Below are 23,424 nucleotides of genomic sequence, written 5' to 3'. Positions count from 1 at the left end.
CTGGGTTGGGTTGGGTTGGGTTGGGTTGGGCTCGGTTCGGCTGGGCTGGGCTGGGCTGGGCTGGGCTGGGCTGGGCTGGGCTGAGCTGAGCTGAGCTGAGCTGAGCTGAGCTGAGCTGAGCTGAGCTGGGCTGGGCTGGGTTGGGTTGGGCTGGGCTGGGTTTGGTTGGGCTGGGCTGGGCTGGACTCGACTGAACTGGACTGGAATGGGCTCGGCTTGGCTCTCCCTGATCTCGGTTCGGCTCGGCTCCCCCCAGCCCCTCACCTCAGCCGATCCCCCACCACCGCCCCCTTCCACCGTGCCTCAGCGCCACGCCCACTCCCTCCCCTGTATCCAATCAGCGCTGCGGTCAGCGGGCCTCCAGCCAATCGGATCGCAGAGCCGCCGCCGTTGGTGGCAGTTGGTGCCGCGCGGGCGGCTGGTGCGCAGGCGCGGAGCCAGTTCCCCCCCCCGCCTCCCTCCGCTCCCGGCTCCCCCGGCTTCCCCCCCCCCCTGCAGTCGGTCACCTCCAGAGCCGCGCCGGAGCGGGGCCTCCCGGTGGGGTCAGAGGGGAACGGCGGCGAGCAGCGGGACGGGTGTCGGCAGGCGGGGAGCTCTGCGGTGTGAGGAAGCTGTGGTGAGTGGTACTGAGCGGGGCAAAGCCGCGGGACGACCGCTCCGGGCTGGGGCTGCGCACTCTCCCCCACACACACTTCACGCTTCCCCTTCTCCCTCGGTTTTCCTCTGAGGGGAAGAAAGTGCCGGCCGGCTGCGGGCAAATGGCCGGGCTGATTGCTGAGCCAAGCCCCGGCGGTGCTTCGGGTGCTCCGGGTGCGGGGTGAGGGCAGCGGGGCCCTCAGAGCTCCGCTGGGGCCGGCCCTGGGCAGCGGGAGAGGCGGTGAGGAGAAGGGGGCATCTTGCTGTCAGCTTTCCCGGGCAGGATATCTCATTCTTTAACTGAACTGAGCAGCTGCGAAACTCGAAATTCAGGTTAAAAGGTGGAAGGGTTCCGGGGCAGATGGCTGTGATGCTGATGGGAGTTTGGGGTGCAGGGTGTAAAAAACGCAAGCACTTGGTACCTTTGGAGTATTTCAAAGGTAAATATTGAGGTTTTAATCCGTAATGCGCTTTGGAAAACTCTGGTTCTGCTGTTAAAACCCCTGACAACATGAAAGGTGATTCTCAGCTCTGCTGCTCGTCACATTTCTTTTTTTTTTTTTTTTTCATTTCAAGAGGTTGTGTGTTACAAGCCCTCTGTACTAGGGGATGCCTTATTGTTGGTTTTAATGATCCTTTCTTCAGACTTCTAAAGAGAATTTAACTGTGGGTTACAGGAGGGATGATTTTGCCATGCTTTGAATTCCTCTCACTGCTAACGCTTTGGCTAACATTGAAGCTACTTCCAGTTGTGAAATAATGCAGTCTTAAAGAAATTACTTGTGAATAAAAGTCTTAAAGAGTTTAGGAGGGAGGGCTGAGATAGACCAGATAATGGTTCTACAGTTAGGAAGTTCCTCCTAAGATCACCCAGTTTGTGCAAGTGAGATAAATGAGAAATTTGCTGAAGTGGGGCTCTTGAGAAGTAAAAATGCTAACAATAATCTAGAAGTTTTAATGAAACCTGGGTCTTCACTTCCTCTTCATAATAATTTACAGAATAATTCTGAACCTTCCTGAACAAACTACTCCTGTCACACATAGTAACTTTAGAGGAGGGGAAATGGGATGATTACACATCATACTTTGCATTCATAATAGCCATGAAATTCTTGGTGAGAAATACTTGCCTCATAGCTAAGGTTACTAATGATTTTTAAATTGTTTTGAGGAAGAGAGACAATATGTAAAGCACAGATTTAGATACTGGTGGTTGTACAGCAGCTTAGAAGGAAAATAAGTTACTCCTGGGAGTTCCAGGTGTAGAGTAAGCAATGAATGTTGAGAGACTCAAAAGTCTTGCAGCAACTCAAGAGGGTGGAAACTGGAAAAGGAAAGGTAGGATGAAAAAGATTTATAATTACAGTAGGAAACAAACTTCTGGTCTGAGCAGTGATGTGTAAGCAGAATTTAGAGCTGCAGAGGACTCTTAATTGTGGACCTGGAATTGTTTTGGTCCTTGTGCTTGAGCATAAGGAAAAATGCTGATTGTCTGTCTTGGCATGTAGAGTTGTAATAAGAGACATGGAGTTATGGAAGAATTGCTTAGAAGAGAGAAAACAATTCTTCCTTTTATTTAGTCAGGAATGAAAAAAAAATAATAATCTCATTGCTCATTTGTTTTAATATATGAAAAAACATGGTAATATATGAGAAACTTCTGAAGTCAGTAGGGAAATACACTGTTGACTGCAGTGGTTGTTTAGACTGCTTATGTTGCAGTTAACCTCTGTAATGAATATGTACATAACATATAGCTTGTTCAGCTTGTTCCAGTACATTATTCTGTGCTACATGCCTTATCTTTTTTTAATTTTTCAGGTGCATCATTACCTGCTGGAAGCAATCTCAAGTATCAACAATGAACTCAATTTTAACATTGTTTTTTTCTGGAATGGTTGCCTGTTATAGTCACCCTGCTGGCAATTCAGTATCCAGGTTACTTCTTGTGTCCTTTGATGGCTTCAGAGCTGATTATTTGGAAACCTATAAACTTCCTCATCTCCAGGAGTTCATTGATGATGGGGTACTTGTGAAAGAAGTGAAGAATTCTTTTATCACCAAAACTTTCCCAAACCATTATACCATAGTGACAGGTTTATATGAAGAAAGCCATGGCATGGTGGCTAATGACATGTACGATCCAGATGCTAAGCAGAAGTTTTCACAGTTCAATGATTCAGATCCCTTCTGGTGGAATGAAGCAGTTCCAATTTGGGTAACAAATCAGCTGCAGGGAAATGGAGCAAGCGCTGCTGCAATGTGGCCTGGTACTGATGTAAAAATTAACAATACAGCCCCTCACTTCTTTATGAAATACAACTTTTCAGTGACATTTGAGGAGAGAGTGGAGAAGATTGTTGCATGGCTGAACAGCTCTAATCCAGTGGTCAGTTTTGCTACGTTGTACTGGGAAGAACCAGATGCAAGTGGGCACAAGTATGGACCAGATGACACCGAGAAAATGCGAAAAGTTTTAGAAGAAGTGGATAATCACATTGGCTTCCTTACCAAGAAACTGAAGGCTTCAGGTTTATGGGATACTCTTAATGTCATAATTACAAGTGATCACGGAATGGCCCCGTGTTCTGCAAACAAGCTGATTATCCTGGATGACTGCATTGGTCGAGATAACTACACTCTGATAGACAGGACTCCAGTTGCTGCAGTGCTGCCAAAACAGAGTATGTTTGGGGGTTTATTTGAGTCATATTTTGAGAATTAATTTTATCTTACTACTAAAAAGTCCCCACTGTGGTACCCACTGTTCACATCTTTTGCAAAACCAGTGTAGGTATTACACTCACCTTTGACACAATTCATAACTCAAAAATGTGTGCTTTGATTTGGTAGTCAATGGGAAAAGAAGAGTTTCTGGTCAAGTTGCTGTGGGTGCTGAAGATGATCCTAGTACAGCTTATGAAGGAAGCAGATGGGCACTTGGTGTGCTTGCTCTCTTGTTGCTCACTTACTCTGTATAGTTATAATTCACAGTGACCATGAAATAAACCCTCATGGTTATTCAGGATTAAAATGTCATTTTCTAAATTTCCAAGTAAAAATCTAAACCCAGCTTTGAATGTTTACCACTTCAGTTCCTGTGAATTCATACTATGAATTCAATTTATTTATCCCAGAGTAGTTATTAATAGATAAATCATGACACTGCTGATCTTGGTTTCCATGTCTGTGGCCAGACTGAGGCAATTCTCTCAACTTCTATGCTCAGAGTTTGCCCTCCTTCCCTGCAAGGCCAGAGAGTAAGTTGAATTTTAAGTCCAAAACTACAGTTTTGAGATGCCTGATATAAAATGTGAGGAAATTGTGAAATCCAGCTCAATACATGTAGCATTTCATTAGGGAAGTGAAAAATCCTTTTCTATCTGCCTATTAAAAATACAGGTTTGCAGAAAAGAAAAAAAAAGATCTGAAATTTAATGACAGCTGATTGCAGTAAATGTGAGGTGATTTCTAGGTGTTTCATACATTTTTTTTTTCTTGGCAGACAAGAGAGATGTGTATAACTTGCTGAAAAAATGCAACAGTCACATGAAAGTGTATCTCAAAGAAGAAATTCCAGACAGATTTCATTATCATCATAATAAGAGAATTCAACCCATAATTCTGATTGCAGATGAAGGGTGGACTATTGTACAGAACGAGTCACTTTCAAAATGTAAGTGTGTTTTCCTTGGTTTTGCTCTTGGTGGCTTATGTTGCTAAACAGTCTTGTTTTTATTCCAGCCATTTGTCCTGGTTTAGCAAATGAAGTCCTGGCACTCTGTGTCTTTAGGGACATTTCAGCACTTTCTGGAACATTGTTATCCTGAGCCTGGAGTGTTTTAACAGATGAGGAAGAGATTGAGGATGTTCTGTTGTCACGTTCAACTTAATAGCCTGGGGTACACTTATAAGAGTGTATAAGCTTATAAGTTTTCACCAGAGTGTGAAAACTTATTTTTCACTATTTTTTTGTATATAAAATACATACCTAGGGGAGCATAAATTGAAGAGTGCATGACACAACATTTAATGTTACAGGAAACAAAAGTAAATGGGAGGAAATACTAAAAATACTAGGAGCACAACAAAAATGGTCAAAGAACCCAGAGTTCTTCCTGGTAGGGGTGTCAAACATTATGTTTTAAAGACAGAGAGCACAACAGATGTCACTTCACACACTGCATTGCTAAGCTATGCACTCTTCCTGCTAGATGCTGTTAATGTCAAATCACCTGTGTGTGTGTGTGTGTGTATTTCCAGCTGTTTCACAGGCATATGTTTTGGCAGAGAGAGGTGTGTGTAACTTGCTGAAAAAATGCAACAGTTACATGAAAGTGTGTTTCAAAGAAGTTCCAGACAGATTTTGCTATTGTTATAGTAAGATAATTCAACCCTAGATAATTCTGGTTGTGACCAAAGGCTGCATATATTTATATATGTGTGTGTGTGTGTGTGTTCAGAAAGCAACTGGACAAATTCTTGGAAGAAGAATCCATTAATACAAATTAAATACAAAAGTACCAACTTCCAGGAAGTTTGTGAGCAGCCAGCATCTCAAGGCTGGTTGGTGTGTCACAGCTGGATCCTTCTCAGAAAACCTGTTTGACTGCTGTCTGAGACAGTATGCTGAGTTGGTGTAAGCTCCCAGTTGGGTTGTTCTCAGTGGCTGACCTTTGGACATTTAAGTCCAAATTTTGTAATTATTTGTACAAAAGTACTTTTTATAATGTAAGGTACATTTGCATTTTAATTTCCTCACAGATTTGTTAGAATTCCCAAACTGACAGCACTTAGCACAGGTGGTCTCTTTCTTGTTTACAGTTAGATTAAATTTTGTGCACCTAAGAATAGTTACTCCTGTATATTTAGATTTAACAGTATTTTGTCAGTTTTAAGTGAATCACTTCTCAAAACAATTCCCAGAAGCAGACAGGGGAGTTTTTAGCCTAGAGGGCTATTTAAGTGTTCATTGTACTTGTTTTTATGGACAAAGTGATACAATAGGCCAGTCCCCACTGTCATGACCTGGATTAGGCAACCCAGGGAGATCCAGACTGGACCCCCTTGCTTTTTAAACTTCTCAGAGAGGAACCTGGGTGTGGCTGGATCCAAACTTAGCCTCAGACCTGGCCCTCCCTGGGAGATTGTTTGAAATGTTTTGGTTTGAGGAAATGCTTGACTGCCAGATAACCCTTGGTTGGATTAAGGTGAAACAACACTCAAGGTCTGCATTTGAATATTAGCTTTAATTAGAACAATAAAAGAAATACTGATGCTTTATTATTATATACACTCAGGCTGATACTTGGTTTATAAAAGACATAGCACGTGTATGTTCAAGCTGCACAGTCTGAAAAAAATTATGGTGGGTTTTGTGTTTCTTAATGATTTTAGGGAGAGGGAGAGAGGGGGGGGGAGAGAGAGAGAGGGAGAGGTAGCGAGAGAGGGGGAGAGAGAGAGAGAGGGGAAGAGAGAGAGGGTGGGGAGGGGAGGGAGAACAGAAGAAGTTAGAGAGAGGGGTAGATAACAGAAAATCACCAGTCCTGGATCCAGTGTTGGGCCAGCCAACAGTGTAGGGTTGATGCTTCTGAACCCTGCCAGCACAGCTCCTCCTTCTGTAGGTGTTTCCTTTAGGCAGTTGTTCAGCATGAGTAACCATGGTTGAGATATATCATGATTGTGTGGACCTCCTCCTGCTCAGCTTCTCCTGTCATTAACTCTGTCACTGTCACTCTGTCTGTTGTCCCCATATGCAGGTGTTACTTCCATAGGTGCCAGGCAGTCCTTTGTCCTTTTTTCAAGGGCTTACAATGGGGTTTGGTCACACTTCCCACAATAGCTGCTGTCCCTCACCAGTACCTACACTGGTACCTACACTATTCCTAGCAGTGTTAGCACACACCAACCCTCCTGCTTCAGAGGTGGAGGGCAGGAAACTTCACTGGAGAGGGACAACAAATGAGCAGGATGTGGAGCAGTAGTGTCAGGGGTAGCAAACATAACAATAGAGAAAGCATCAAAAAGGAATACTGGAGGTGCAGTAAAGTGGTGACTGTGACCTAATCAGTAGGAATCATGAAATTTCATATCAAAAAGTTCAATGGAACAGCTGAGGAGGCAGTTCTGGGGGAGACTGGTTAGACTGTTACTGAGAGATGAACTCAGAACTTAAGATACAGTCTTCACTTAAATACAGAACTTAAATACAGTCCCTCATATACTCTGCTGCATGTGGTAGGAGAAATTTGTGGCATCTTAGATTTTTTTTCAGGCTTGTTATTAGAAAATTTGACTATGCCTGGTTTTTAGCTGCTTATATTCCACTAAAAACTGGAGTATTCCTTAAAAACCTACCAATTGTCAAAGTACTCATGACCCTGTAGTCACAAATGTTTTGTTGTAACAGACATAGTGATCATTTGGTTTTTGGTTATTTGGGGATCCCTTCACCTGAAACACCTAATCTGATAAGCAGGATTTGAGGGCTCTTTATATGCTTTAACTGAACACTTTGAGGGATTTTAAGAAGCAATGCAAGTGTCTGCTTTGCAAGGGGGAGATGTCTTTCCAAAATCTAAAGCACAAATCTATATTCTGGGTACTGACTTGTGGAATAGCAACATTCATTTCAGCTTTTGCATGAGTGAGTGGAAAGGGGAAAATTGACAATGATAACCAAAAGGAAAAGAGGTAACAGGCAAGGTTGGGGGAACTGTGGCTGAAATCCAGTATGGGAAAAGACTTCTGAAGCCTGGGGAAGAAGGAAGGAACTCTGGGTTCCTTTGGTGTTTGATCCAAGAATTTTTTTAATGTTCTGCATCAGTCTGTGGTACAAAATAAATGCCCTTTGAGACGTGGGGAGAGATAGGGAGGGGAATACTCAAAATGCAAACAAAAACTGTGATGCTAACTCTGAATTTTTCATCTCTTCAGTAGGTGACCATGGCTATGACAATGCTCTCCCAAGCATGCATCCATTCCTGGCTGCCCGAGGGCCTGCTTTTCATCAGGGTTACAGGCAGAGCACGATGAACAACGTTGATATTTACCCCATGATGTGCCACATCCTGGGACTGACACCACAGCCACACAATGGCACTTTCAGTAACACCAAGTGCTTGCTCGCTGACCAGTGGTGCATAAATCTTCCAGAAGCTATTGGGATAGTTCTTGGGGCTTTTGCAATCCTGACTACTTTCACTTGCATTATAATCATCTCCAAGAAGAAAATAGCTCCCCCGCGGCCCTTTTCCCGGCTTCAGTTACAGTCTGATGATGATGATCCTTTAATTGGATAGCCTGGAGGAAGCCTGGGATTGCTAAATAGGGATTTCAGGAAGAGTTTGAACTTGCACTGGATGGCCTTTTTCATGCACTTTAATGGGATCTGTATAAAATACTGTACAGTCAGATTTTTGCTAACTTGTTTCTGTGTGCTACCTGACTCCTAGTCCTCTCAGTATATTTTCAGAACAATATGGTGAACGGGTGGCTTCCTAATGGAAGAGATGCTTAACAATGTGAGGATACTTAGCTTCTTATTCAAGTTTTTGAACACTTTTCAAGATGAAATTCCAGAGTATGAACTAGCCAGGATAGACTAAGTTAATTTTAACCTTTGTAAATGATAATTTTTTTAAAATTATTAAATTAATGTTGTCTGCTTTTAGTGTTCTTGTACCTGTACTGGAAAAAAAACTTTTTGAGAGTTACAAGTTAGTCCTGTTTGGGAAGTGTATTCTGATTTCTTCTTCAATTTAGGTATAGGGGGTATAGAGATGATCCAATACTTCTGTTTCCATCCTAAGCCAGCAATATGACAAAGAGAACAGAAGTCATCAAGGAAAGAATTGGTGCATATCACTTCTGTTTTCCAGTGATACAAAGTACAGAGTTGAGCAATTCCAACACCAGACAGATGGCTCTGACAGGTTCATGGATGACAGTTCTGCAGCTACTGCACCCAGATAATTGGATGGTACTACTTGCTTGTCTCAAGGATGTAGATTTAATCTGAGAGGCCTTGGATTAATCAGTTTAATGGGCTGTAACAGTAAAATTACTTCTAAACCCTGTGGAAGGTTTTCAAGGTGTAAACTTTGTTGAAGGTGTTTTTTTTAATAAAGGTGGTTCTGCCCTGTGTACTACCTGATCTTTATCTTTTGAAGGCTGTTATGTGCTAAATACAACTGAACATTTTAACATGTATTCATCAAGCAAAGATTCCAAACTTTTATTTTAAACCTTGGAAATTAAAAGGAAAAAATTAATTTTTTGAGATGTTACCTGTTGTGTCTAAATTGTGTAGATGTAAAGTTCTGGTGAAGACCAGAGCTAATGGTTCTCTTGATTGAAACTTCTGATTCCTTGTTAGTCTTCAGCTCTAGTAACTTGTCACAGAAAACTATTTTTGATTTAGAAAGCCTTAGTGGCACTGTTAGTGAGCAAAGAATGTGCAGTTAAATTGTTAATGCTAACCCAAAAAGAGAACTGCCATTGCCAAGTCTTTTTCCTACAAGTTTAATGGTTTTAACAACTGGTAATTTGAAGTCAGAGCTACCTGGTAGCATGCAATGTCATTTTTTGTTCACAAGGTCAAACTCAGTAAATACAATTTCATGTTGTAGCCTTTTGATCCAATTGGAAATATGGACTTGAGAAGGAAGGGCTACTTTTGACTGCCCACTGAAAAATATCCACTTGAGTTTTAAAAATGATAAGGAAGTTTAACTAAATGGTATCTTCCTCTCCAAGGATTCTGTTGTACTAATTAAAAACACAATACAAAAAACTAACCTGTTCTGCATTTTTTCACCCTTCTTAAACTACAGGTTACTGCTTACTACCTACAGCTTTAGTCTGGGTTAAGCTGAACTTGAAGGAGCCTGAGACCCCTTGGAAGATTGTGCTGTTACTGACTACTGGAGTTTAGACTCTTGATACAACAGAGTGATTGATAACAGGACTGAACCCAGAAGTCACTTTCTCACCCTGCTGAAACAATTAATTAATTACATTCAATAAGAGGTCAGGTTAATGAGTAACTATGGAGTGAATGTTTTGCAGGGTAGAACTCAGGCTTAGAAAGGCTGGAAAATGGAAGATGCTGGAATTCCTGCACTGGAGAGAGGTGTTAGGTGCTTGTCATGTTGCTGCCACCCTCAGGGGGTGGGGGATGTGCTGGGAGGTGCTGTGCACCATCTATTTATGGAAAGGCTTGACTCATGTGAGTTATCTTTATCTTTCTTGCTAATGCCAAACCTGTACCTTTGAGGTTTTATTTTTCTAGATGCTAAAAGTGACAAGCACAGTATGTGCTCCACTCTGTTCTTCCCTTCCTCCTCCTCCTCCTTCTCCCCAACAGTTGGGTGGCTGTTGTGCTTTCAGTAGCTCTGTGCATCTGCTGTCATCACCCGGGTGTTGAGGTTGAGGTTAAGTAAAACCACCAAGGTTTTACTTAACAGAAACGAAAATGTTGACAATCACAAGGGCACCACTGTGAAATACATTGTTACAGATGGGCAATTCAGGTCTAAATGCCACCTTCTAGCTCTAGGTAGCCCCTTTTGAACAGACTTGCCACAGAAAAGCTCCTACAAAACCAGGTGAGTGGCACTTCTGTACCAGAAGTACCCTCCACCCCTCCCTTTGGTGACTGCTGTGAGGAAGCAGTGCTTTTGTGGGGAAAGTGGAAGGAGAAAGTTGAAGTATTAATCAAGGAATGCAAGATTCATCACTAATAATTTTCAATTCCAAAGCTGTGGTATGGTCTGTAGGAGTGCTGGGTGTTCTTCCTGGCACAATTAATTGTTCACTGCCGGCAGGGAGGGTTTCAAAGTAGCTCTTGTGTATATCCAGGATTTCATACAGGTCATGGACTGATCAAAAGAACCTAGAAAAACACCTTTCTCCTTAGAGACAAAGTTGATACAGTTGAAGGTGATTATTTTTAAATGTATTAGCACCTTAAACATGAGAAAATATTATTTCCACTACCTAATTCCTATAAATTGTTGCTTGTGAAAGTCAGCAGCTGATTTCCTTTTGAACAGCTAATTCAAAGAACATGAGAAGCTGTGGCTTCTCCCTTCCTCAAAGCTGTGATAAAGCAGATGATAACCTCCCAGCAGTTTGTGGTAACACTTAATGACTTGCTAAATACATGCAACTCCCCAACGTTCATACAGAACATGTCCATTTACAGGAAGTTCCTAATACTTAAATTAGCATTGAAGTTTAGAAGGAAATAAGGGGAGTTTGTAAGGCTGCTTCCCAGCAGCAGAGACTGATGTTTCATTCTGCTGATTGCTTCCAGGAATGAACTCTCAACACTGGGTAGAGAAGCCTTAAAACATCCATGCCTTTGGGTTTGTGTGCTTCTTGTCCCTTAGCATCAAGGAAACAGTTCCTGAACTGAGCTGATTTCAACTAACTCTAAGTCCAAACAACTTCTTTCAGGGGAAATTTAACTTGCTATAAATTAGAAAGAATGTGAAAATAAAACAAGAACATCATGTACATCCAAGGATCAGTCCACAGGGACAGATGTTTACTTTTGTAGGCATGGCAACACCTTTTATTGCAAAAAAAAACAGTAAGAGAGATTTGTGAACTTCATATGATTCTGCTTAGGATTCCATTAGGGAAAGGATTAGGATTCCATTGTACTGCTGCAGGTACTGCTGCTACACTTACCCTTTCCACTGTCATTGCAACAGGGAGTGTGTGACACCATCTGTCTGCACTCTGGACTGGGTTATTCCTTAATGCTCTACAGCAGGCAGACCAAAAATACACCAAGTGTAACTTTACGCTCAGTCACATTGGCCTTGGTGTTAGGTTTACAGTTGGTAAAGACTTAAAGGTCTTTTCCAACCTAAGTGCTTCTTTTTATCTGCAACAATTTTTTGCAGTCTAGCATGTAATAAATGCTTTTTTTTACCTTTAGTGCAGTACAAATATATTGGTTTTGGGAAGGTATGTAAAGCAGCATAGGCTTAGACAGCATCCATGAGCATTATTTAAGCCAGAAAGAAGATCTGGAGGTCAGCCTCTTATATCTGAATTTTACAAAACACCAGGTCTTAAATGTTTGTCATTCTTCCCAAACACAGCTCAAGATTGTGTTGTTGTCTCTGGAAAAGACACTCTACACAACCCTTCATCTTACAGTAGGCATTGTTGTGGTTTGGGGGTTTGTTTTGGGTTTTTTTTGTTTAGATTTTTCCTGTTGAGATCTCGTGTAGTAAACAGCATTATGGCACCTCTTTACTAAGAACATCTGGAAGACTTTTTTTTTTAATAAAAAGCCTGCATAACCACTGTTTTTAACAGCTGTTGTTCCCATATACACTAATAAGGTGGAAAACGAGGTCTTTCATGGAAGAACTTTGACCTAAAATTCTTAACTTCTATCCCATTTCCTGTTATTTTAAATAAAGACACACATCAGGCAGAGCACACAAAATCATTGGGATACACATGAGTTAAGGCCATTCTGCCCCAGCTGTCCCTCCGCAATTCAGGTTTTTTTCCCAGAAGTGTTTTTAAATGAAGCATTCAATGCTTTTGATAGCACTTACAGCACTAAGATATATTTCATCTTCAACATTACCAAGCAGGAAGAAACAAACAAAACATTTGACATCTCAAAATACTCTTCACAGGTCAATAATAAAAGACAAAATCATGCAAGCTTCTCAGTTTTCAAGCTTAAGTCCCAAGTAGTATACAGTGTACTCAAATCCACTTTCCAATAAACTCATTCATACATCATAAACAGTCTCATTAAACCCAGGAACCCAACCCATGTCTTCACCAACCAAAAAGGTAGTCTGAAAAAAATTTCACAATCACACCAGAGCAGAAGTTGATGCTTTCCTCCAGTGGCATATTTGTGCTTTCAGTTTCATACAAGCATACACCCAACAAGTTAAAACACAGTCCAACACTGGCTAGGCAAATATCCTAGCAGGAAATTAGCCAAGAGGTACCTGAAAATACACCTAAGCAACAAGTAAACATGTTTCAACCTAAACTGAAATACCCAAATGCTGAGAAATTCCCTTCAGTTTTCTACAAGGTTTCATTTTGCCCTCCTTGAAGAAGAGCCTTACAGTGCAATAAAGAACAATGACAGAAGAATTCTCACCTTTGTGTTCCCAATCTATTTTTAATCTTGTTCCCAAACCCTTTGTTAGGGTAAACCCACAGCTCTTCCCTTCTTGCACGTTCAGGCAGGTGAGCCCCAGTCCCAGGATCACAAAAACACTGAGCAAATTTGCCCCCTCCTTAAAATCAAGGGTTACTTTGGCTGATGATACAACTACACTGACACAATTAAAAAGTGGGAGTTTAATTAACACCTTCAAGATTACAGTCCAGTTATGTTTACATCTGCCAAAAGCATTGCTATGAAATTACTGCAGTAAGAGGAATTTCTATTAAAGCAGCATGTTCCAAAGTAAGAACTGTGTAACTGAAGCAGCCACAGATGTCTGTAGTACCTCCAATTTTCACTGTTATTCCCTTAACCACACCTGTAGATCTCTAAACACACACTAGTTCATTTTTATGTTGAAAATCAGAAAGAAAAGGTGGACTAAATGCATTCATTTGCTATCTGCCATCCACTTCTGGAAGGTAGCTAAGGAACTGATTAGTAACAATTAAGAGGTTTAAGTTTTCTGCTCAGACTTCCTCAGCCTCTCTAGAAACTACTGGAAACACCATTACTGCTTTTATCTTTCAGGGATCTTTCTTTATCTTTCAGGGGTTTTCTCTTGGTTTCTTCTTTAGCTGGCATCAGCCAATTAAACTTCAGACATATCTACTGCTCAGCTCCACACCAAGAATGTCAGGCACACCTCACCCAGATGTTTTCACAGATTCACAGAATTCTCAGAGTTGGGAGGAAGATCCCTGATCTTCTCAGAGATCACCTCCTCCAACTCTCCCACTAAAGCAGGAAAATGTTTCCTTCAGTGTTTTCCTAAGAAAATGTCAATCTAGGAAAACAAGGAAGCACACAGGACAGTAACAGCAGAAAGTAATTTACACCAGACCTCATATATACCCCCCAGATCAGGGGGTGTCCTGCTTGTTTCCTGCCTTCTTAAAGCTACTGTCACCACTGGACTTTGAGCATATACCTGAAGCTGGAAGATTTTATTGCCTTCCCTATCAGGCTTTCACTGCACCTAGCTAAAAATCTTCCACATCTCTTTGCAAGACAGCTCAATGCTAAGCAGGGGTCCCTTCCTTCATGGAGGAATCTGACAGATTCCTTCTGGAGGGAGCAGTGAGGACCAGACAGCTCCTGACATGCCACTGAGCCAGCAAGAAACAAGCTCACTTCTGAACTCAACCAAATCTTATTCACTGAGTCTGGAATGAAGTTCAGCAAAATAAGTTTTGCACTTCAGTTGGTCAGTTTGCTCCTTGCCTGCTAGCAACCCTCCCAACAGCAGCATCAGACTGGCACACCACTGCTTTGGCACTGGGGACATCCAAGGCCAAGGTGTTCCCATCTTTGCCCTCTGCTGAGTGCTGTGGATAAAGCAATAAATTACCCTAACAGAAACACCAGACTGTTTGAATTTTGAGAGTTTCTTTCTCCTTCAGGCAATGTAATCAGAAGCAAGGTGCAGAGAAATACTAACATCAGGAGGGAAAAAAAAATTCAGCTGTTCAACAAGCCTGACAACTTATCAATTCACACCATTTTTAAAATAAAAATCTTAGTCAGCTGCTTCTCATCTACCATTTAAGTGAACTCATCAAAAAACCACAACTACAGTAGCAAAGGTTTATTGCCCCACAAAGAAGAATCAGAGCAATATGTGGTTTTCTTGACTCAGGATTAATAATTTTCCCTGACACTTTCCTCAGTCTTACACCTTTTTTTTTTTTTTCATATAAAAGTGTGGTTTGTCAGATTTAAGAGGATTTATGGGTTAAAATTTATACAACTCTTCCTTAAATTGCATGTATAATCTTATCCACCAAATTCTAAGGTCCAGCCAGACATATCAGATAGAATACAGGAAAGCAAGGCCAGCTCAGACCTGAGAAGAGTCTCCAGTAACAGATCTGATGTTTCACCCAGTGACATGCTTGAAAGCTCTCTGAAACCAGCTAGTACATGTGTGCCTGACTCTGAAAGAACCTCTTGTCACAGAAATACAAAGACTCCACATGGAAACACAGGTGTTGTGCTTGCATATGTCTTTAAGCTGCCAGCTGCCTGTAATTCCTAGAAGATTTAGTCCAGTGTAGAGGAAACAACAGAAAAAGTAAAGACCTACATTTGTCTAAAATCATACCTAAAATTATAAAGACCTCTATTACCTAAGGAAAAAACAATCACTTAGTTAAATGCTGACTGCTAGAGGCAATGCCACCTAGATTCATATTTTGGGGCTACAATTTACACAATGTTTAAAGAAATATGCCTAACTCTAAACTTAGACACTTAGCACTGCATGACCCATCTTAATAACGTGGGTTTCAGCAGGATTTGATCAACCAAGCTACCTCTATGTAATGGGAAATCATGCAAATGCTTCCTTGGGTGAGGAAGAAAAACCTTGAGGAAATCTAGCAACATTCAGTGGTTTGTTAGAATCTTAAGAGTCTCAAAAAAACCTCTCAAGAAAAAAAAAAAAAAAAAAAAAGAGGGAGTGGGAAATTAAATCACTGTGTAATCATCAGTGAACTGCACCTCAGCTGATGTTCTTTCCCTAAAAGTAGCTCAGAATGAGGTATTCAAGGTCTATTTTCATTACAAGTCTACACATAAACACAGTTTTCCAGGTTTACCTAGAGTATTTTCAACCCCTGAAAGAATAAGTGGTTGTAAGGTGAAACAGAAACATGCTCTCTCTCTGCATACCTGGTGTGTATGTACTCCAGTGGATCAGCATCCATCTCCTTTTACTCCACATATCTGTGCTGATCTCCTTGATTTTTCATTTTTGCACCAGCTTATTTTAAGCATCAATCAGGAAAGAGTACAAAGTGCTATTAACCTTGCAGCAGTGGCTGGGCAGCTTCAGTATGCTGCATGGGCATGGTATTTGCTTGGGTGAGGATAAAATGCTTAATAAAAACTGCAAGAAAAACCATAACAAGCAAACTGCCCAGGAAGACTCCTACAACAGCAGCATAAGTGTCTCCTCCAAAGGCTACAGGAACTTCTTGGGCAAGTATATCTTTCACAGCACTGAATGACCCATTGTTTGGCAGTGGGTTAATACCAAGGAGGTGGCACAATAAGGGGTACAAGTCTGTAGCATTCATGACTTCTTTGGCAGCATTCTTTCTGAAAGCAGGCCCAAATGCCAGAAAAATGGGATGCATTTCTGGCAAGCTGTTGTCATATCCGTGATTACCAACTGGAAATAAAAGATAGATACAGGTCAGTATTCTGAAGCTGCAAAACAAGAAATGGATGTTTTCCTAGGATTAGCATCATGCAGAAAAGGAACAGCCACCAATTATTCTTGCACAGGTTTAGAAGCAGCATTTTGAGCAACAGCACAAATGTCTCCAAGTAAATGCCAAGTCTCAGAACTACAAACATGCCTTACAAATCAAGTGGAGAGCACTCCTGACCAAGTCTGGGACTATGTTTGGATCCAGATGCATCTACATAACTCTTTGAGAAGTTTAGAAAGCAAAGGGATCCATTCTGAACCTTGTGACTCAATGGGAGGGTCTCCCTGAAAGTTTTGTCTGATTCTTGTCCTCTATGGAGTAAATAATCAAGTGTGCTCTGCCATCAATTCTTGTGAAACCACTGGAACATTTACTAGCAAAATTTGTTAAATCATGGACTTATACCACTAAACATTATATTCATTATGTTCTTCCTCTACTCAACATGTCTAGTTACAACTCTTTTTTCTTGAAATCTCTCAGAAAGTGCTTGTCAGTTTGCAAGACCTCACTAAAACATGTGAATGATCTTAGCTCAGTAAGTTTAATCTTTAGAAACAGTAAGTTTATAAGAAGTAAGTAAGAAACTTACTTCTTTCTTACTTACTTACTTAAATAAGAAGAGTAAAAAACTCTCCTAAGAGTATGGAGCCTCCCATCCCATCAGGAAATAAAACCAAAGCAAAACTAGAAATTCTTACTGGCTAACTGACTTAGCTTCAGTTTTCTCTCCAAGTCTTAAAAAAATGATGATAAAAAAATAAACAGTTATGGAAATTGGCAGAGAAAATACCACACTAAGTCTCTAAATTAAGAGACAAAACACTGTAAAGACACAATACTTACGTGGAAAACCATCAGACTTATTAAATACAATTTCCCATCCTTGATCAGCCACTGCTAAAATAGGCTGGATTTTTCTGTTGTGCTTGTAATGTAATCTCTCTGGAATCTGCTCCTTTTTATATACAGTCATGTTGGGATGAGCATTGATCAGGGCTTCATATACTTCATCCAGTTTGCCTTCAAATGAGCAAAAAAAAAAAAAAAAAAAAAAAGTAGTTTAAATACAACTGAAAGAAGAAGGTAAATTGCACTTCCCCAAAAACTACTTACAGCTGCAAGACACAAAACTGGATTACACTGCACAGAGAAATGACTGTGAGGCATCCAGAGTGTCATTCACAGACCTGGCATCAGGCTGCACAGCCTGTTCCCAAACTGTAAGCAACTCTGCATTAGTGACACACAACATACACCTGACACTGAAGCAACCCTTCAGTGGCAGCAGCTAGACTTCAGATTCTGTTTACGACAGGATTCTTAGCCATCTATATCACAGTAAAAGTGGTGTGAACTTAACTGGCTGGCTGTGATGGGGAAAAAAACTACAGGGAAAAAAACCTGGCAGCTAATCAACTTGCCAACACAGGCTCTCTTTTTATCAGAGGTCCCCATCTGGTTTCAGTTTACTGCTCAGTTTTGAAATCTGATTCATTCACCACCTGATGAAAGGCAAGATACGTAACATTCAGTTGTTATCTATCTAGAGCACCAGCCATAGTTGTTATCTATCTAGAGCACCATTCATCCTTAATAACACCATTAGATGATGGTGTTAGAAGATTAGATTATCTTACTTCTCATAAAGACTAATGATATTTGGCAATATTAGTCAATAACAGACTAATTTCTTCACTTTTCATTTGAGGAAGTTAATCCAGGCTTTTTAAAGAGCTAGCAAGAAGAACAGGGAAGTGATCCTGTCTTGTTCAAGGCTGATGTCCTACTGGCACCACTGCCAGCTAAAGAATGAAGTCCAGAATGTTCTGACACTCAAATATTTTCTTCAGAGAACTGTAGTGCTATTTGCTCCTACCTTCTTTTGGCAAAATAGCTACTGCAGGAGAATGGTCGATGACTTTATAGAGCTCTCTGTCCACATACTGATCAAGCTCAATGAGCCTTTCTGAGGAAGACTGTGACATTCCATGATCACTTGTGATGATGACATTTATCACACCCCACAGCTTTGCCTTCTTCAGTTCAGTCATAAGGTACCCCAGCTTTCTGTCAATATCAGTGATTATCTCTCCCATAAGTAAGTTTTCTGGGCCCAGAATATGGCCCATTTCATCAGGCTGTTCCCAATAGAGGAGGCCAAAGTTTATGGGTTCTTCTGATGTAAACCACTCAATAAGTCTTGCAACTCTATCTTCAAAGGAAACAGATTCATTGTAGGGCATATAATATGTAGGAAGGACTCCATGTATTTTCACATCTGTTCCAGGCCACATGGCAGCTCCAGTTTTATGCCCTTCCTTCTGGTTTGTTATCCATATTGGGCTGGCTTCTTCCCAGAACTTGGAGTTCTGGATGTCCATTTTGTCCAGAGAGAAAGTTGCATTCAGAATAGGATCATACATCTCATTAGCAACTATGCCATGGCTCTCTGCATAGAGCCCAGTCACCAGTGTGTAATGGTTAGGATAGGTTTTTGTTACAAACACGTTGGTGACCTGCTTGACATGGACACCATTCTCCATGGCATCATGAAAATTGGGAGTTGGGACTTTGTAGATGTAATCCCATCGAAATCCATCAAAAGAAACCAGCAAGACTCTGGGCTGGGCTGGCTGAATAAACAGTGCACTTGGAAGAAAAAGTATAAAAATTGACAGGACTTGGGAGTAAGAGTTCATGGCTATTCTGGAAGGTGTTCGTCCCCTCTTCTGAGGCATCTGTTGAGCAGAGACAGAAGATTTGTCTGCATTAACCTCTTTGTCATAACTTAATTTTAATGAGCATCTAAAATACTCCTTATTTACTTTATTCAGCTTCCCTTACTCACACTCAGCACCCCAAACACAGGAAGGAGACCTTTTCCCTGTCAGTTATATTTGCATCCTCATTTCACAGATGGGAAGTGGGACACTACAATTTGTTGAATAAAATGCAGTCTGCAAAGGATTCAAACACCACTGCTCAACCTCTTCCTTTTTTTTTTCCTGCTCCCAATACAAAGGAAATTTGCTCTTGAAATCTGAGAAGAATTCCAGTATTTTCTGTACATAAAGTTGTAAGAATCCAGCTTGTGAGAAAGCTCCTGCCTGTTAAAAGTTAAGATGTAAACAAGAGCAGTTCTCACCTTGAGAATAACAAGATTCATCTCCAGAATTTTATAACCCTCACTGAAATCTCTCTCCTGTGCAAGCATGGCACAGGCACACAGGCAGTGGATGACAGCAGGAAGTACACACTGGAACTGGAAACTGCACAGCTCTCATCAGGGAGCAGGGATCAGCTAAAAACCATCCCAGCTTCTCAGCACTGACACTTGATGAATGTGCTGAATAGAATTTCTAGTGAAGAAACTAGCAAATAAGCTTTGACTTTCAGATACAGCAGTTTTTCCATTAAAATTTTTGCTGCTTAAAAGGTGTGTCAGATCAAAAGTTAGACAAGCAAAAAGCAAGAGCAAGTTTCCCAACATTTTATCACTTCTCTAGTGTGGTCATAGCTTTCCTACATAACCAAGCTCTAGCTGATCAACTAATTCTGAAGCTTACTACCAAAGGTCACTTGTGGTGACAGTTTTAGTTTTACCAAAAAAAAAAAGAAAAAAAGAAAAGAAAAGGAAAAGAAAAAGAAAAAGAAAGGAGAGGGGAAAAAAGGAAAGGAGAAGAAAAAAGAAGAAAAAAGAAAAAAAGAAAAAAGAGAAAAAGGAAAAAAAAGGAAAAAAAAAAAGAAAGAAAAGAAAAAAAGAAAAAAAGAAAAAGAAAAAAAAAACCACATAAAAGTGAGCATGAAATTTAAATTCCTCCAACTAACCACTGATGTCTCAGAATGGGTTGGAAAGAGGCAGTTCAAATATTTAGTGGAAATATTCAGTGGAAATACTGCATTTTTCAAGCAAGCCTCATCTGTCCTTTCCAGTCAAACACCACTGCTACCTGAGTGCAGGCAGCATGAAGTGTGCCACACACAAGAAATAAAATGCAACTCCCACTTATCAGCTGCATGAGATGGTGATCAGTACACACTGTACCCAAAAGCATTTGCTCCCTAGATAAACATTCAGCAATAAATCTGATCACATGGCCTAAGGCTATTGACTATTCCAAGCTGTGTCTGGCATTTCTTGTCTCATAGCAGGACATGACACAGAATTTCACATTGAACTGGGTTGTACACCCCTGCCCCAGTTTCTCTCTGCCCTTCCCAAGCACGTTCTTGTTCAAAACGCAGATATTTAACAACAACAACAAAAAAAGATCCCTGCAAGAACTCTCACACAGCATTTCCCTGTCTATGCCTGACCAAGATTTTCATGCTAATATTCCCAATTTCTTGCTCAACAGCATATTTTAACCACAAGACCAGATACCCTCCAACCCAATCCTGTGGACTCTGCTGATGCTCCACACAGCTCCCCCTTTAGTTTCCCAGCAATCCTCTGGAACCAGCTGCTACTAAAATTCAGCTGGAAAACTGATTGTGATAAAGCCATGTAAATATCCAGAGTAAATAATTATCCTAGTTAATATAAAAAGCTACAGTGTAACAAGCATCTGCATACCACTGCAAAGATCACGGAATCATAGAATGGTTTGGGTTGGAAGGGACCTTAAAGATCATCTTAAAGATCCACCTAAAGATCATCTTAAAGATCCAACCCCCTGCATGGGCAGGAGCATCTACCACCAGATCAGGCTGCTCAAGGCTCCATCCAACCTGGCCCTGAACACTTCCAGGGAGGGGGTATCCACAACTTCCTTGGGAAACCTTTTCCAGTTGTCTCACCACCTTCAAATTAAAGAATTTCTTCCTAATGTCTAACCTAAATCTCCCTTCTTTAAACCATTTCCCCTTGTCCTCACACTACACATCAGTGTAAAAAGTGTTGCTATAAGGTCACCCCAGATCCTTCTCTTCTCCAGGCTGAACAACCCCAACTTCCTCAGCCTGGCTTCACAGGGGAGGTGCTCCAGCCCTATGATCATTTTTAGATGCTCCCCTCTGGACATGTTCCAGGAGCTCTGTGTCCTTCTTTTATTGGGAACTCCAGAACTGAACACAGAGCCCCTGTTGGGGTCTCACAAGAGCAGATGAGAGGGGGAGAATCACCTCCCTCAACCATCTTCTCAGCTTCTTTTGATGCAGCCCAGGACCTGGTTGGCTTTCTGGGCTGCATGATGGCTCACGTGAAGCTTCTGGTCCCCCACCACCCCCAAGTCCTTCTCCTCAGGGCTGCCCACAGTCCTTCTTCTTCCCAACATTGCATGGGATTGCCTCGACCCAGGTGCGTAAAAGATGGGACAGGGTTTATCATTTTGGCAGAACACAAGATATTTTCCATGGGAAACCCTTTCAGTACAACTTCCCAGCTAAATATCTTATATATTTATATATTTACACTGGAAAAAAGCATAGGCACTGTTGACTTACAGGTAGTCAAATGCTACACCAAACTTGCATGTCTTCTTAATGTCAAATTCAGACCTAGAATCACTCAGCTTCACACGATGTGGGATTTGTTACAGCTCAGTCTGAAAGAAAAGAGGGAGAACCTGCTGTTGTGTCTGTCTGAACCCCAGCTACCAAACTAAGATCAGTCCATAGCTAAACCATAAATTGCCCTTTCTTGGAAATGACAAGCATGAATTTAAGCCCTCCCAAGTGAAATTTCCGAATTTTACACAGTTGATGTTGTGAACATCATGCTTTAATTACATACATTTGATAATTAGTTAATAGTATTGGGGTTTGGGGCTTTTTTTCAAGGCCTTTCAACGCTGGTCTTCAGCTACAACCTGAGCACCTCTGCTGACCCAGGTCTCTCCAGCAACCCAGCACTGCGAGGAACAGCTCTGGGGTCCCGAGGAGGCTCTGGGGGGAACAAAGTCATCCGACTGCCCTGGGCAAGGAGCTGTCGCACAGACAGACAGACAGGTGCCCAGGGACCCGTTCAGCATCCCCAGGAGCTCGGCATGCAGAGCAGGACAAGGACATTCCCCTCCACAGCAGCCTCCACCCGCGGCTGCCACCTCTGCGTGTCTTTCACCCGTGCCGAGGAGAATCCACTCTCGACTCCCGAATCCACCCTCCCACAGGGCAGAGACCACCCCGACCCCCACGGCACCTCACAACCGAGGCCCACCCAGGCCTAAGGAACCCCCCCCACCCTCCTTCGGGCTGGGCCGCCCCAGCTCCCACCTCCCCGCAGCTGGGGAGTGAGACCTCAGGGGCTTCGCTTTCCCCAGCCCGCCCGCAGGGACTGAATCTCCCCGGAGAAGCCACAATCCCCCCTTACCTGCCTGCCGGCCGGCCCGCAGCGCAGGCGGAGCGAACCCGGGGTGAGGCGGAGCTCGCAGGCAATGGCCGCCCCGCTGCCAGTCAGCGCCGGCGCCGTGAGGGGAAGGGGGGCGGTGAGGGGAGGCGGCCCTGAGGGAAGGAGGCTCTGAGAGGAGGCTCTGAGGGAAGGAGGCTCTGAGGGAAGGAGGCTCTGAGGGCTCTTCTCCCGGAAAAGCTGTCAGCCCAGAGCTCAGACAGAAGCACTCTGTGCTGGGTTAGGAACTGCTGGAGGCCACCAGAGAGTGGTGCTGAACGGTGCTGATCCCCCCAGGGATCAGTGCTGGGCCCAGTTCTGTTTGTTATCTTCACTGATGATTTAGATGAGGGGATTGAGTCCACCATCGGCAAGTTCACAGACAACACAAAGCTGGGGGGGAGTGTGGATCATCTGGAAGGCAGGAGGGCTCTGCAAGAGGGACCTGGACAGACTGGAGAGTTGGGCTGATTCCAATGGGATGAGGTTTAACACGGCCAAGTGCCGGGTCCTGCACTTTGGCCACAACAACCCCATGGGGAGCTCCAGGCTGGGCACAGAGTGGCTGAGAGCAGCCAGGCATAAAGGGACCTGGGAGTTGGGAAGCTGAACATGAGCCAGCAGTGTGCCCAGGTGGCCAAGAAGGCCAATGGCATCCTGGGCTGTGTCAGGAACAGTGTGGCCAGCAGGTCCAGGGAAGGGATTCTGCCCCTGTACTCAGCCCTGGTGAGGCCACACCTTGTGTCCTATGTCCAGTTCTGGGCCCCTCAGTTCAGGAAGGAGATTGCGGTGCTGCAGCAGGTCCAGAGAAGAGCAAGGAGGCTGTGAAGGGATCCAGCACAAGTCCTGTGAGGAAGGGCTGAGGGAGCTGGGGGTGTTCAGGCTGGAGAAGAGGAGGCTCAGGGGAGACCTCATCACTCTCTACAACTCCCTGAAAGGAGGTTGGAGCCAGGGGGGGGTCGGGCTCTGCTCCCAGGCAGCTACCAGTAAGAGGGGAGGTTTACGTTTGATATTAGGGA

General features: G+C 42.6%; 2 protein-coding genes across 3 annotated transcripts; one reads left to right on the top strand and one right to left on the bottom strand.

Annotated features, from left to right (window-relative positions):
• The first annotated feature begins 435 nt into the window (after positions 1-435).
• On the top strand, positions 436-9,265 carry ENPP4 (ectonucleotide pyrophosphatase/phosphodiesterase 4). The gene is made up of 4 exons (XM_030447829.1): positions 436-616; positions 2,458-3,320; positions 4,142-4,312; positions 7,573-9,265. The coding sequence occupies exons 2-4, from the start codon at positions 2,498-2,500 to the stop codon at positions 7,935-7,937; spliced, it is 1,359 nt and encodes a 452-aa protein (XP_030303689.1). The 5' UTR covers positions 436-616; positions 2,458-2,497; the 3' UTR covers positions 7,938-9,265.
• A 2,604-nt stretch (positions 9,266-11,869) lies between these two features.
• Positions 11,870-22,666, bottom strand: ENPP5 (ectonucleotide pyrophosphatase/phosphodiesterase family member 5). 2 transcript variants are annotated; one of them, XM_030447827.1, is made up of 5 exons: positions 22,391-22,665; positions 21,526-21,626; positions 17,957-18,818; positions 16,924-17,100; positions 11,870-16,034 (listed from the first exon to the last, which is right to left on the bottom strand). In XM_030447827.1, exons 3-5 carry the CDS (start codon positions 18,816-18,818, stop codon positions 15,664-15,666), a joined length of 1,410 nt encoding a protein of 469 aa, XP_030303687.1. In that variant the 5' UTR covers positions 21,526-21,626; positions 22,391-22,665; the 3' UTR covers positions 11,870-15,663. The 2 variants fall into 2 exon arrangements, with proteins under 2 accessions (XP_030303687.1, XP_030303688.1); XM_030447828.1 differs by lacking the exon at positions 21,526-21,626 and having other exon boundaries at positions 22,391-22,666.
• Between the last annotated feature and the right edge of the window lie 758 nt (positions 22,667-23,424).

This window comes from Calypte anna, chromosome 3 (assembly GCF_003957555.1).
Source record: "Calypte anna isolate BGI_N300 chromosome 3, bCalAnn1_v1.p, whole genome shotgun sequence".
NCBI classification, from domain to species: domain Eukaryota; kingdom Metazoa; phylum Chordata; class Aves; order Apodiformes; family Trochilidae; genus Calypte; species Calypte anna.
The sequence above is the reverse complement of the archived record's forward strand: the minus strand, read 5'-3'. Positions and strand labels throughout refer to the sequence as shown.

Excerpts from the sequence above, each read along its gene's own strand:
- ENPP4 (XM_030447829.1), top strand. The coding sequence starts at position 2,498 with ATGAACTCAATTTTAACATTGTTTTTTTCTGGAATGGTTGCCTGTTAT. Across the intron at positions 3,321-4,141 it reads TGCAGTGCTGCCAAAACAGA|ACAAGAGAGATGTGTATAAC; the intron begins GTATGTTTGGGG and ends TTTTCTTGGCAG. Across the intron at positions 4,313-7,572 it reads GAACGAGTCACTTTCAAAAT|TAGGTGACCATGGCTATGAC; the intron begins GTAAGTGTGTTT and ends TCATCTCTTCAG.
- ENPP5 (XM_030447828.1), bottom strand. The coding sequence starts at position 18,818 with ATGCCTCAGAAGAGGGGACGAACACCTTCCAGAATAGCCATGAACTCT. Across the intron at positions 17,101-17,956 it reads AGCTATTTTGCCAAAAGAAG|GCAAACTGGATGAAGTATAT; the intron begins GTAGGAGCAAAT and ends GCTCATTTGAAG. Across the intron at positions 16,035-16,923 it reads TAAGTCTGATGGTTTTCCAC|TTGGTAATCACGGATATGAC; the intron begins GTAAGTATTGTG and ends TTTTATTTCCAG.